Genomic DNA, 14,170 nt, shown 5'->3' on the forward strand with positions numbered 1-14,170 from the left:
ACCCGAAGCGCTGTCGGGGCGGAGGCTGACCGCACCGACCCGGCCGCAGCTGCGACGCCGCCATCAGCCATAGACCCATAGAACGCCGCCCACGGCTCCCGGAGCCGCCTCCGCTCCGCTCCCCCGGTACCCAGGGCTGCCGGCCGGGGCTGCCCGGGCCTGACGGGGCCGCTCCGCTCCGCCTCAGCGGCGGCCGGACCCCTCGTCCGCCGTCCCCCTCCCCGGCTCCGCGCTCCGGCCTGAGGGGGGGCGCGGGCGGGGCCGGGGCGGGCGCGGGGCAGGGCGGGAGCGGACTCCGTTTCCCAGGGACGCTCGCGGGGGGGCGGCGCGGCCCCAGGAACCGACCGGGCCCGGGCGGTGGAGCGGCGGGGCCCGAGCGGCGGCGGCCAGGCCCGAGGGGTCGGCGCGGAGCCGGGGCGCCAGGCGGAGAGCGGAACCGGGACCGCCGCTCGGCCCGGCCCGGCCCGGCCCTGCCGCAGCGCCCGCCCGCCCATCCAGGCCCTCCCTCGGGCCAGGCCCCTTCCCGGCGCGGCGGCGGCGGCTGCCCGCCCGGGTCCGCCCCTGCGCGGCCGCAGTCCGATCGCGGCCGATCCCCGGCGCGATGCTGCGGTGCATGCCGCCGCTCTGGCGCTGCAACCGGCACGTGGAGGCGCTGGACCGGCGGCACTGCTCGCTGCAGGCCGTGCCCGAGGAGATCTACCGCTACAGCCGTTCGCTGGAGGAGCTGCTGCTGGACGCCAACCAGCTCCGGGAGCTGCCCAAGGTGAGGCCGCGGCCCGCCGCGGGCCTCGCCCGGCCGCGGCTCCCCGGTAGAGGTCTCGGTCCGCTGCGGCCCGGGGAGCGCGGCCGCGGCCCGGCCTGGTGGGGCTGGAGGCCGGCGGAGCCTGGCCCGGCCCGGCCTGGCGGGAGGCCGCCCCTTTCCGCTGTCCTGCCGGGGCCGCCCGAGGCCGCCGGCGCCTTCTCCCCGAGGCCGCCTCTCGCCGGCCCCTGAGCGGAGCGGGCGGGCGCTGCCCCGGCCTACCCGGCCCCGCTCCCGGGAGCGGCCTCCTCCCGGCCGCGCCGCTTTCCTTCTCCCTGCCACGGCCCGTGCCCCCCGGTGGGGAGCGCGGCTTCGGTCTGTCCGAGCCCCGGCCGGCTTCCCCGTGCTTCTCGCCGAGACCGGGGCCGGGCAGCGGAGCAGCCGGAACCGGCGGGTCTCAAGCGCCTCCGGTGCGGGAGCGGGACTCCCGGGTGGGTTTCGTGCTCCCCATGGAGCCGCAGGCTCGTTGCGGCTTGCCCGGGGAAGGGGAGCTCCTCTGCCCGGTAAAGGGGTCTCCTGCCCGTGGAGGAGACACGCTTTGCCCGAACCAGCGGTGCTGTGCGCCGTGCTTACTGGGGAGCAATGCGCAACGGGAACTTAAAAACTCTGGCTTAATCCGTAAACCGCAGAAGGTGTCAAATGTGTTTATTAAAAGCGATAGAGGTGCTTTATGCTTATTGTCTGGGACTTCAGCCTGCGCTTGCAACTTCGTCCGCAGTTCTGCTTAGCCACAGAGCTCCCTGCCCAGGTAACGCTGGTGATAAATCCTTAGCGTGCTGCCACACACCATGCCGACGTGACCTCTCTGTAGAAACAAGAGGGCTGGAGATCTGCTCAGCAGACAGCTGCTAGCTCGACCCAGACGTCTCCGACTCCCAAAGGTTTTGCTTTCGCAAGGCGGGAGTCTTGGGTACGGGCTGAGCTCTCATGTTCGGGCCCTAATGTACCATTCAGCAGGAACTGAAACGATGATGTTCCTATTCTGCTGGGTAATCTGGAGCGTAGGACACTGCAAACGAGAACTGGAATTTGAACCTGCCACTCAGGGAGGAGGAGGCCTTAAGACGTTACTGGGCTATAGGAGGTTCTGGAGGAAGCTTTACTACATAGTCCCTGTGGAAATTGTACCATTTTTAAAAAGTTAGTGAAGTATTACTTGTGCCAGAGAGACAAAGCATTTGACTGTAGCTTGTTTGGATAGGTGCTTGTCAGTGAGTATAGATAAGTCACCTTTTTATTTAAAAATTGAGAAACAGGTCATTATTTTTTTGTTTTAAAGTTTCTTGTTGAATTACCGACATGTTATGAAATTTGCTGTGAAATCTGGAAAGAAAACCAAACGCCAGCATGCAACCCAAAAACTTGTCTTTGATTCAGGCCAAAATAACTTGGTTTGTTTTTGTTAAACTGTACAATTTACGCATCCCTACCTAAACAGATTCTCTTGTATACAAATGGCAGATTCTTGCTCTCTTGATGTCTCTAATATTTTTGCATTCTCTTTGTCTTTCCTGCTTGTCTTCCTTTGAATTACTGTGAGCCAGGCTGCCTGTGGGTTTCAGTTGTGAGGGTGCATTGTTCAGGTATGGAGACACTAGTGTGACACTTTTATCGGCTCTCTTCCATCATGTAGCTTGGGATCAAATTATACTTTAGGTGGGGATATTTCTCAACCTACTGGAAAATGTGTGTTACAGGCAGGTTAGGACTTATGAATGAGTGGAAGTCTTTTCTGCAGAGGAGGCTAATTGTGACTGATCTGTGGTGAACTTGCCGATCCTTGCGCTGCTCATACTCCTTCATACCCTGCTGAAGAGTCACAGTCCTACTTTGTGTTTACATGGAACCCATTTGGACTGAGGTATTACTGGGTTTTGGTTAGCTTTTGAAGAGCATCTTTTGGATTATAAATGCAAATTTATATGGATATTTTATTTAGTCTGTGATCAGATAGCTACTATCCTGCCCCTGAAAACAGGTACTGTGTAGCTGTCCTAAGCACTGCGTCTCCATCCTGTTGTCGCCCAAAGAGCTTGTATTTGTGAATGCTGTAGTTAACTCCAGCTGTTATGTCAGTTTGGCTTGGGAGCATCAGACTTCTTGTCGTGACCTATCCTGGGATCATGGGTTCCTCTCTGGTGTTCGAGTTCCTCCAAATTTTTAGACTCTTCTGGCAAAGAATTATTAGAAAAACAATAGAGAACAGGCAGATGAGATTCTGGTCCTTTAGTCTCAGAAGAGATGTAGTAAAGTCAGAAGAAGTACAGAGAACGGGGAGCAGAAAATGGCGTGATCAGACTCAATATGCGACAGCTTTTGCACAGGGAAGATAAACATCTACAAGATTTCTTCAGTCCGTCTGAAAATGATAGTGCTGTTCCTCTATAAGATGACAGAGATATGGAGTATCACAAATGGCCTGGAGAGAATGAAGAGGGAGCGACTGACCACTGTTTCTTCCTGCGTGAGGACTGGAGGGCTCTGTTCAGAGCAAACTAAATAATTTTTCATGCAAAACATACTTAAGTTGAAGTGTGGAACTACTCGCCATATGACGTAATGGATGCTCAAAGTTTACATGAGCTTAGGAAAGAAGTGGACTGGTTCATGGAAGAGAAAACGACCCAAAATGAGTATGTGCAAAGACACCATCTTGTTTGTGCTGCATATCCCAGGAGAGACTTAGAGGAAGTATTGTTTTGGACTTGCTGTGCTCACGCTCTTCCGTATCAAGTGCTGTCTGTAGCTGCTACAGGCTTTCTCCAGTCGTGACAGGTATCAGCCCATCGTAGCAAAATCTAAATGCCCTCTCCCTCATGAGCAAGGTAAGCGTCAAATACCTACAGCTGGGGAACGGAAGGAAAAGCAAGTGGAGCACCCCTGAGTGCTAACTGCTCCTGAAAAAAGCCAAGGAGCTGGTGGATGCTGCCTAGAGATGCTGTGCCCTGGAGACACATCAGGAAGAGTGAGCAGAAGTAAGCCCCACGGTATTCCCCCTTTCCAGCCCCCCACCAAGTTTTCTCCAGCTGGTGCCACAGGTGGCCTGCAGTCAGTTGATAAGGAGGTCTGCATTTTTGGTAGAACAAGGGTGCGAGGTTAGGTCCACCTAAGGTTTGACCCAATATGTGTCCTAATGGCTTGTGCTAATACAACTTGAGCAGTGAAGAGGTGCACTTTTTAGTCCCAGGCACACAAATCACGTGCAGGAAAGGCATTATTTAAGGATATTTCTGTTGGAGGTCATGTGGGTAGGGACAGATACCTAACATAGGGGTGAGAATCTGCATGTTATCCCAGGTGGATATGGGATGAAAATTGGAAAACAAATTGCCCTTCCACCAGGGAAAGACAGGACAGCAATACTCGATTTGGGCACGTGTTTTTCCTGAGGGAGGGCAATGGGAGAGGTCTTTGGTTCGGGTTGGGGGGACACTTTCCAGTTGAGGAGTGCTTCCTGGAAACACGACTTTTGTGTGAGAGACAGACTGGGAGGAGGATTTGTGCGTACCACCAATGAAGATGGGGGGAAAGGGAAGTGTGCTTGTTTCACAGAATAGGGCTGCGTGTGCCCATTCCTTGGGAGAAGAGTTTAAAGGACTATGGAGATGTGCATGTAGGGGCGGAAGAGGAGAGCAGCAAACGGAGATCAGTTAGAAAAATGTGAGTGAGTGAGTATATACAGTCTTTGGTAGCAAGTTTGACCACAGCAAGTTTGTTTTCAGGGCTCGAGCAGGATTTTTGGGGAAGGCTTCCATGTGGAGGTGATTTTTGAAGCAAAGTAATGGAGGGGTGGCTGGCTTTTGGAAAGGTCATCTTGTTTTACAGTTAGAAAACAACTTCCTTTGAAAAATGTTTGAATTTATCTGACTCCTCTTCTGTGGGTTTTCTTACATGGAGCCCACTACCAGGCCACCTCCGTCTGACATGCTTTTTTTCATCTTTATTCAGCTTATTCCAGAGTCCAGAAACCCTGGCAATCTCTTGCTCTTTCTGCGGCACCATTTTCTTCTGTACCAGAACTTCCCATGTCCCCTTCTTGCTGCTGCTTTGCTCTTGATCTGATTAGATGATCTGCCTGCCTCCTGGCATTTCTGAATGACAGACACCACCACGCTTTCCTGAACTCTCTCTTCCAAGCTGTAGAAGTGAACACTTGTTTCTCTCTGTCCTGCAGTGCTGAATACTCTTCTGTCTGCTCTTGCTTCTTTTTTATTTGGCCCATGTGGAATCTTGCTGGTCTTGAGTCCAGATTTTTCATTATGGTGGCTATACTCTGGTCGTTTGAAGTGATAGATTAAATCTGTGTTAGGAGCATCTGCTGCCTTGTTGCAGGGATTTGCTGCCAGGGTGATACAGTGTGATTTAATGGAAAATGATAAATTCCATTTGATACGTTCCCCGTGCTCTTCACAAGGGTGTCTGAATTCCAGAGGAGGAAACATCTTGCTGTGTGCTGACTTCTGCTCTACCTGGCTTGCGTGAAGTGATTTCTGCAGGACTGTGAACATGTGGCACACTACAGCAGCAGGATAAATAGCAGGTCCTTCAGCTAGAGGGATAGGTTTCAAGGATACAGCCTGCTAAATCATTACATTAGAGCTTCAAAAACCACCTGACTCATTTAGTCCACTCTCTGTGAGCACTTCAGAGGTGCAGGTCTCACCAGAAAGGAATGAACACAGTCTGGAATTTGGAGGTGGTGGATGTAACTGGTCACAGCTCAGCAGCGGAGCGTGGTCAACAGGGATCCAGAGGCTCTTGGTGTGCTTTCAGGGGAGTGCTCCGGTTTGGAGTATGGGAAGGCAAAAGGGAGAGGTCGGAAGAAACCTGGGTGGAGCAGGGCCCGTAGGACCTGGTGTAGGAGGAAGGGAGGGTGGAGCTGAGTAGGGAATGAAAATTATGAACAAGTCAATCTGGAGGAGGGAGGAGACCTCTGTGTCAGCAGGAGTGTGCAGGGGGGCAGGCTGCTGGAGACCTCCTGCTGGAAGGATACCTGGGCAGGGAAGTGAGGCTGGGGGGGCAGGCAGAGGGATCGTGCAGAGAGAGTGGGGGGGAAAGGAAGAAATTAAAGAGCTAGCTTTGATTCCCGGTTTTTTAATAGTGGTGGTGTTGAAGAGGCAAGCCCTAGGGATGTCTAATGGAAGGTTTGCTGTTTCTCTGCTTTGCTTTTTCCTTACTAAAGCTCCCATGACAGATTGGGCCCAGTGCAGAAAACTTTTTTTTTTTTTTTTCCTACTGCCCAGTGAGCTGTTAGTAGCTTGTACTGAAAATTATGAGAGAGGGACACCTGGCTAGAGCACCAGGGAGAGGAGGCCTTTTGGGTCCAGTGCAGATACCTTCCTGTTCTTGCTTGTTGCTGTTTGCATCTTGGCAGGGCCATTTCTAGGCTGGTAGAAGCAGTCTGGGCTTCAGCAGTTCCTCCTGTTTGGCTGCCCTTGGCCTGGGGCAAGAGCATCGGTGTCCTTTGTCCAGAGCCTGGGATCCTGCTGCATCGAGCAGGGTGAAACCTGAGAGCGGTGTTTGTCACTTTCCCAAGGCAAGGTGGGGCCTTGCAAAGCTAATTAAGAGCAGCTTTTAATTTCCTGGCATCTGGGGCCTGCAAGGAGGATCTTGGGTTTTATTTACTTCCATGGAGGAGTAAAGCTGCTCCTTTTAATCTCTCCATGCTAATAGTCCTTCCCTGAGAAAGTCAGGGAACCACAAATCATCAGTGACTGGACTCCTCAGTGTTTCACCATGCTGTAATGAGACTGAGCTTTGGTGCCCATTAAGGCTTGAGTGTGTGGTGGGCACCTTCTCTTCTGCATGTGAATTGTTTGCATCACAGGCTTTGTCAAAACTGCAAGCTGCATTTGTTTAACAAAACCAGTCAAGAAACTGGTTTCACTTGATTGTTATGAGACCTGTGCACAGAGTTGGCATGCCTCTCTATTCCTTCCAGGAGTTCAGAAGCCGTATGAGTTAATGTGTACAAATGGATGTGGTCTTGTTTCTCCAAAAGCCAGGTATTCTGGATGTGCTGCTGCCCAGAAGTTGAAATAAGTGCAGGCCATTTCACCCTCATAGTTTTCTCTCTGTGCAGGAACTGTCTGTCTTATAAATCCTGGCATGGTGACTAGAGGGATTTAGGATAGGCTCAATTGTGGAAAAAAGAGCTAGTAGAACTCTTGGACATACAAACAAGGGAACAGGAAGGAGGAGCACGGAAGTGATTTTATGCTTTAAGGTCTGCAAATAAGAATTGACTATTAATATTCACTTCTCTTGTGAGCTCCAAGGTGTGTAGTCAGCTTTGTTGTTGGACAGCGTGTGGGTGTGCTGCCCTGTCTGGATCTCAGAAGGAGCTCAGGTCTTGAAGAAAGTTCAAATGAGTGTAGCAGTGAGGTAAAAAGGCATACTGGGTGGCAAAGAAGTTCAGTGAAGTAAAGAGTTAATGAAGACTTAGGTGACTATGGCCTAAATGGTGCTGCCTCTCACCAAATCTGCCTTTGCACTGTTTTTGTACAATGTAGGGATGTCATCAGTGAAAGCACCCACTCAGTCTTTCCCCTGGGTTCAGCTGACCCAGTTATTGTAAACCTCTAGATATGTCTCTTGTCATGTGGTTAATAACATCTTCCATGTCTTTGGGTGCATTGGCTGCTAAGTTGGCTGCTTGGAACGAGCTCGCACCTTTGGGATTCCTCGTGTTTCTCAGTGACAATTACTGGCATAGGTTCACCTTCCCTTGCTCATGTTCCAGGACGCTATCTCTAAAGCATAAACGCGATTATCCCAGTGGCACTACAGAGCATTTGCTCGTTACCTGATCTGCTTGGACCTCTTAAGATTTCTCCTTATTCCCTTTGGCTATTGTCTGAGTATCTGTCAGGAATGATTTAGGTGGTGTTTCACTGATGGTTAGAGGTAAAGGCAAGACTAGGTTAACCTCTTTAGGTCTCCTCTGACCTGTTACGTATGTTCCCCTGAATATTCCTGGATTTCCTAACCTTGTCTCACTGTCTCCCTGATAGAAACTTGGATGAGGCAGGGAACAGTGGTGAAAGAGCGTTCTGGATGGCAAGATGTGCAGTGTGCTAAGGCAGAGGAACGTGACAGCCCACAGAGCTCTTGCATTGCAAGGTTCTCTGTGGTTTCTGACTCCTCCTTTTTTCATTTCTAGTTCAGGGTATTTAATGGTGTATGTCTGAGCTGTTCCCCTGAGAGCTGCTTTGGCACCTTCCTATTCTTTGTACTCTTCCTGTTCAGAGGAGTTGTTTGTGTCTTTTGTGTCTGAGAATCTCCTGCTGTCTCCTTCCACACAGGGACACTTAACTCTTCTTTAAGACTTTTCCAGTCCCCCAAATGTGCTTCCATGAACTCCCCAGTGTACAGTCTTCTGTAGTCTGAGTATTCTGCTCTGTACCGATTAATAAACTTGATCTCGTCTGCCTTGTCTTGGTTTCCCAGTTTCAGCATTAGAGCTTATTTGTTGGGGTTTTTTTGTTTGTTTTATGGTGCCTCTTGGTGCTGGAGATGCATCTGTTGTATAAACTTACAGGGTGATATGATTTCTGCCTCAAGAAAATACAATTCCATTTGAAACAATTGGAACAGGTTATTGTATAACTCTTGGCATTTTTCCCTGTTGCTAATATTTGTGGCTTTACAGATAAGTAAATTACTTTTTTGTAGTTGCTAGTTGACCCTTCTTTGGTCAGAAGATGGTTTAGAAGAAAACTAGATTGGTAGATCGGGTCCCTTTATTGCACTGGAGACTATTCCTGAGGTGCTGGTATGCCAGGGAGGGGGTTGAGTGGGAAGAGATAAATCATAGAATAGATAAGAAAGGGGGAGATGTCTTTGGATAGTACTTGGAGTATATTAGGTTTTGCTTCTTCACCCGTAGCCAGAACGCTGTCCCGTGCAATGATCTCAACAGGTCTCTCCAGATGAATGCTTTTGCTGTATTTCAACGGAAAATGCCACTGGATGCTCCATGTCTGCCGCAGGGAGTGCCCATGTGTCGGTGGCACTCGTCCTTTGGACTCCTCCCAGCCCACTGTACAGGAGTGAGGTGGAGGTCCCTTGTGCTCTCGTTTCAGTAGGGGGGCCCTCTGTTTATGCAGTTGTACACTGCTGCTTTCGTGTTTAAGATGCAGTCTGAGACCATGAATTGGTCCCGTCAGTAAACCCCCCACCTCCGCCCAGCTCTATGCAAGCGGTAGAGAGGTGTGTTAATTGTGGTGTCGTGATGTGATCTAATTCTGGCTTGGGGATTTCCTTTCCGTGGCCCTGAATTGGTTTGTCATTTCATTTGGACCAGAGATTCCACGCTGCTCCCGCGTGCTGTCCTCGGGCAGCAGCGTGCTGTCTGCAGGGGAACAGTTGCTGCGTCCGGCCCCAGAGGGGACTGCATTCCTCAGTCCCCGCTTAAGTGCCTGGGAAGAAGCAGCTGGTGAGCCTTTGGCTTGGAGACAGCTTGCTTTGTCTTAGCTGGAATGTATTCCGATGCTTAAGTACTTTTATATATTTGAAACACATTCCTCAGGGCCTGATCCGTGGGGTTAAATAGTCGGAAATCCGGCCAGTCTGCGTTGGGGAGGGCTGCGTCCCGCAGCCAGGGAGCAGCCTGTGTGTGTGTAGGGTTGGCCTCCTCGCCGGCTCCGAGCTCCTGTGTGTGTGGGGGAGCATGCGTAGCCGCCCGTGTTCAGCGTGCTCCTGCCCTGCCTCTCCAGGCCTGCCCATGCGTCTCCTCCTTGTCGTGGGTCTGCCTGGGGTGGGCAGGCGAGGAGCGTCCCCTTCTCCTGTGCTGGGTGGGGGCCGATGGGGAGGAGAGCCCCCCCTTGATGGGGAGGAGAGCCCCCCCTTTGCCGTCCCTGCTGCAGCACGGGAAGGTGGCCTGCCCTGGCGGTCTGGCTGCAAACCCGAGCTTGGCTGAAGGCCGCTGTGCCTGCTGTTCGGCCGCTGCAGTTCGGCCGAGTCCTCTTTGGGACTCTGCTGAGTTGCTGCCTTCCAGGTGTTTGTGATTACATGCTTGTGGCCAGAAAAGGCTGAAGCCAGTTTCGTATCCGTGGCAAAAGCTGTGAGGAGTGGAGAATGAAACACCGCTATAGTTGCAGTCAGTTATTTGGGAAGATCCCTTGTTTGGGCTGACAAGCGGTCTGTATCCACTGCCAGTGGTCTTGTCCCATGCCTGCTCAGGTGGGTCAGACTGAGTCTCTGGGTAACTGGCAGGAGGCTCTCTGAGGAACGCCCTGGTGCGAGGGTCTACCTGGATGGAGGTAGTGGTGCCCTCCCTGTGGCACCAGGGCTGCCTGACGGGGGCCGAGGTGCGGCCTCTCCGCTGGAGCTCTGAACTGATGGTCTCATCTCTCAGCAGCGCTGATCACGTTTTTGACCTCTGCTACCATTAACTCCGTTATGCTCCCTAGATTTCAGGTGGAGTGATTCTTCTCCATGAATCTAGCTATCCTGGGAAGATATATTTCTCTCAGTATAGGGAAAGGTGTGTCTTGGGTTCACTGCTCTGGTGATGCAACCTGGTGCTAGCTGGAGGCGCTTGGCTCTGCTGGAAGTGGACTGACTCCCGCTCTGCTAAGGGAGCTGGGCAGCCTCTGGGACTGGCGTCTTGCCCAAGCTGCCCAGCTGTGGGATAGAAGACTTTCTGGTTCTGTGGCCTCACCTGTAAGGTGTTGGCTTTGAGCACAGTGACTTGGAAGGACTGAGTTTAAACTTAGAGAGCTGATCAACTCCCAGGTGTTTTCCTTTGCAGTTTTGGCTTCCAGCTCCGCTTGAATCTCTCTCATACAGCTGGCTTTCCCCAAAGGCAATCCCACTGGCACAGTCGTCAAGGGTCAGCTCTTTCTTTCATCACACATGTAAAAGGAGGGACCTCAGTTCTGTTCACACTTCTACCTGTAGGTCTCTGAGACTGGAAAGGCAGGCAGGCGTGCTCCTGCGTTCTGATGCCTTGGCTGCGGAGCATGCAGCAGAGTCTCTGCTTCTTCTGTGGGCAATTGTTAAGATGTCAAGCCCGTGTTTAATCAGAAAAATGTGAATGAAACACAAGGCTCAAATATGTGATCTGGTTTTGCTGTGAGCATTTTGAGGAGCTGCCCGAGCTGCTGCATTTCACTGCTGACAGACACCTGCCCATGGTGGCAGCGTCGTGTGCATTCGTTCTGGTTGGGGACCAACACACGGAGCTCTGCTGCATGCTGCTGCGAGCCCAGCCCATGGTGGCATGGGAAACCAGGCCCTCTTCTTGCTCATGAATCACCAGGAGAATTGTCATTATTTTCCTACTACACAGTCTGATCCTGCCTTTAATTAAACATGTGCTGTCCTGCTGAAAGCAGCGGGGCTGTACCAGCAGGGTTTGACAGTTGGACTTGAAATTCTCTTAAGAGTAATGAGATGTAAGGAGGACGTCTCCTTATCACTGGCACTTCCAGCATCGGAAAGGTTAGCAAAACCTCTGCCTTGGATCCCCTTAGCCTGTGTTGGAGGAGAAGTAACGTGGCAGGCACTGTTGGTATGCCCGGTCCCTGCAGCAAAATCACCTGGTCCAAACACCTCTGGCCCTGGGCCTTTGTCTCAGAGGCAGCCTGGACTGTCATAGGTTGTTTTTGAGGAAAAGGAGATGTCTGAGACCCGCTGTTTGGCTAGTAGAGCTTGGGAACGCCTTGATAGTTTTGGCTGCAGAAGGAAAAAGGTTTTGTGCAATTCCAGTGTAAAGACCATGTTTACAGTGTAGACCCAGTTCCTGGTGTCCATATAAATTGTCACCGCCTTATTTCAAAGACATTGGCCTATGTGTAAGATCATTATGACTCTATGGTTGTGCAAGTTGGGTGTCTGACAACTCTTCCCCTGGCACACGTCCTGCTCCCCTTCAGCAGTGCTGCAGCCATCTCACTTTGAGAAATGCCCCATCTTTATGAGGTGTTTCAGTGAAGCCTGCTTAAAGCATGCTTAGTTGAGGGGAGAAACGTCCCTACAGCCCTATGGCCCTTGACAGCCGCTCCCGTCCTGGCTGCTGTTTGCAGCAGGGGTCCTGGCACCAAGGCAGCCCCTGCCAGCTGTCTGTGCTGCAGAACGGCATGGCTTCTCCTCTGGAGAAACTGGTAGAGGAGCCCGGGCATCTGTTTGCCCTCCTCTGTCCCTCTTGGCCACCGTGGAGATGGCTCTTGTCCAGGTACAGGTGGGAGCGTGGGGGCTGGCTGTTGGAGGAGAGCAGCAAGGTGATGCTGGGGAGCAAAGACCCCGTGTCCTATCCCCTTCCCCTGGGATTTAGGCACGGTACCTTTGGCAGGACTGAAGTTTGGGGAGTGGAATGGGACAAATGCGGCTGCCCAGATGCGTGGGACTGCTTCACGTGTCTCTTGGTGTTGTGCCTTAGTGCAGGGAGTGCGGAGGGGATCTCCTTGCCGAAGCAGTGGTGGGTGAGGGGAGGGCTGGCGTTCAGCCTTGGGTAGGCCAGAAGCCCTTTTGCTGCTATGGCCTCGAAAAAACAAAGATTCAGAAAAGTCATGAAGCTAACCTGGGCCTGGGGCTGACCTGGAAGGGGGGAGCAGTCTGCATGCAGAAGCAGTCAATGTTTTCCAAGTCCCAGGCTTCAGCAGCCAAACAGCTTTCTGTGCTTGCTTGGCTGTGAAGATGCGTCTTTCTGCAGATGGGATGGGAGCTGTAGGACATACAGCCTTGTGCTGCCATCATGTGAATCGTGGATGGGCGCAGGGCTCTGGCCTTGTTGCAGGGACGCTGTGGCCGTGGTTGCCACAGGCTGGATGCTGGTGTCGTGGGCACCGGCAGTCTGCGTGGGAAGCTCGGCAGGCCTGGTAGATCTGCATCCCTGACCCTGCCGCGCATCATCAGACTGCTCGGGTCGTTCCAGGACTGAAGCCCTTTCCCTCCCTCCTGCCAGAGCAGCTGGGCCAGCTCCACTGTGCCTCTTCCAAGCAGCCAGCAGTGGCGGCGTGGGGGTGGCTGGGGTTACGTGGTGCTGTCTGCCCCACTGAGCTGTGCTGGCTCCTTGGTCATTGATCCCATTTGGGGAATGGTTGGCTTTCCAGGCCTGCCCTCAGGATTTTGTTGTTTCTGGAAAACGGCATAGTTGAGTGTTAGCTCAGAGGGTTTGTTCTGATCCTTTTATCCATTGTCCTTTCTCCTTTTTTCGTTTTCCACCTCTTGATCTGAGTAAGTGAGCAGGGGGAGGAGGCAAGGCTCTGCTAAGCATTGTTCTGCAGCAGAAAGGAAGCCCTTGGGGGTGGTGCCCAAATTCCCAGCTTCGCTATCTGAATACTGTGGTTCTCTAGGCTAACCTAATAGCTCCATTAACCTTTTTCTCATGTCCTGGGGCTTTGCTGCATCCTCAGTACTAATGCTGGGAGCTTCATAGATATGAACATCGACAGTCAAAGAGGCAGGATTGAGGTTTGGAGAAAGTACTTCTCATCAGCAAGCTGAAGAAACACAGCTTAGTTGGAGGCATGCTAATTGCAGAGGGGAGGATGGAACCTCCTTCAGATGTTTTCTAGGGCCTCTGAAAGGCAAGAGACTGGGCTTACAAGGGCCTTTTATGACTTTGCTGTGTGTATACTTGCAGTGTGCAGCTTTGCATCTACCAGATTGTTGTGCTGCAGTTCAGAGGGATCTTTACAGTCTGGAAAAGTGGACCAATGTGAGTTTCATGGAGTCCAACAAAGGGAAATGCCAATTTCTGCACCTGGGGAGGAATAACCTCATGTAGCAGTACACACAGGGGACCAACAACCCAAAAAGCAGCTTTGCAGAAACTCTGCGGGTCCTGGTAGACCACAGGTTGACAAGCAGTTAGGAAGAGTATTGCCAGCTGGTCAAGGGAGGTGATTCTTCCCCTCTGTTCTGCTCTGGAGAACTGTGTCCAGTGCTGGGCTCCACAGTGCAGGGGAGACATGGACATACAGGAGTGTGTCCAGTGAAGGGCCGCAAAAATGATTGAGAGACTGGGGCATCTGTAATATGGGGAGAGGCTGAGAGTGTTGGGAGTCTTCAGCCTGGAGAAGAGAAGGCTTAGAGGGATTTTAGCAATGTATATATGATGTCAGGGAGCAAAGGAGATGGAGCCAGACTCTTGTCCCTGCCATTGGACACTACTGACAAGAGGTAATAGGCACAGAGTGAAATAGAGGAAATCCTGTTTAAACATGAGGAAACACTCTTTTTGTTTGTTTGTTTGGTTTTTTTGTTACACTGGAGGGGTGGTCGAACACTGGAACATGTTGCCTGGTGAGGTTGCAGAATGTTCATCCTTAGAGATATTCAAAACCCTTGTGGACACAGCCGTGGATAACCTGCTGTAGCTGACCCTGCTTTGAGCAGAGGTCAGACTAGCTGATCTTGAGAGGT

The 14,170-nt window shown here is 52.1% G+C and overlaps 1 protein-coding gene across 48 annotated transcripts in view; it reads left to right on the forward strand.

Annotated features, from left to right (window-relative positions):
* The first annotated feature begins 339 nt into the window (after positions 1-339).
* SCRIB (scribble planar cell polarity protein) overlaps positions 340-14,170 on the forward strand; it is a 116,294-nt gene continuing 102,463 nt past the window's right edge. For 26 of the 48 annotated variants that reach the window (XM_075024210.1, XM_075024196.1, XM_075024204.1 and 23 more), the window contains exon 1: positions 341-763. In XM_075024210.1, coding sequence (XP_074880311.1) covers positions 602-763 — 162 coding nt within the window. In that variant the 5' untranslated portion in view covers positions 341-601. Of the gene's footprint in view, positions 764-14,170 lie in introns of all 48 variants that reach the window. The other 22 variants (XM_075024226.1, XM_075024248.1, XM_075024221.1 and 19 more) reach the window with 2 other exon arrangements.

Source organism: Buteo buteo, chromosome 3, assembly GCF_964188355.1.
Source record: "Buteo buteo chromosome 3, bButBut1.hap1.1, whole genome shotgun sequence".
NCBI classification, from domain to species: Eukaryota; Metazoa; Chordata; class Aves; order Accipitriformes; family Accipitridae; genus Buteo; species Buteo buteo.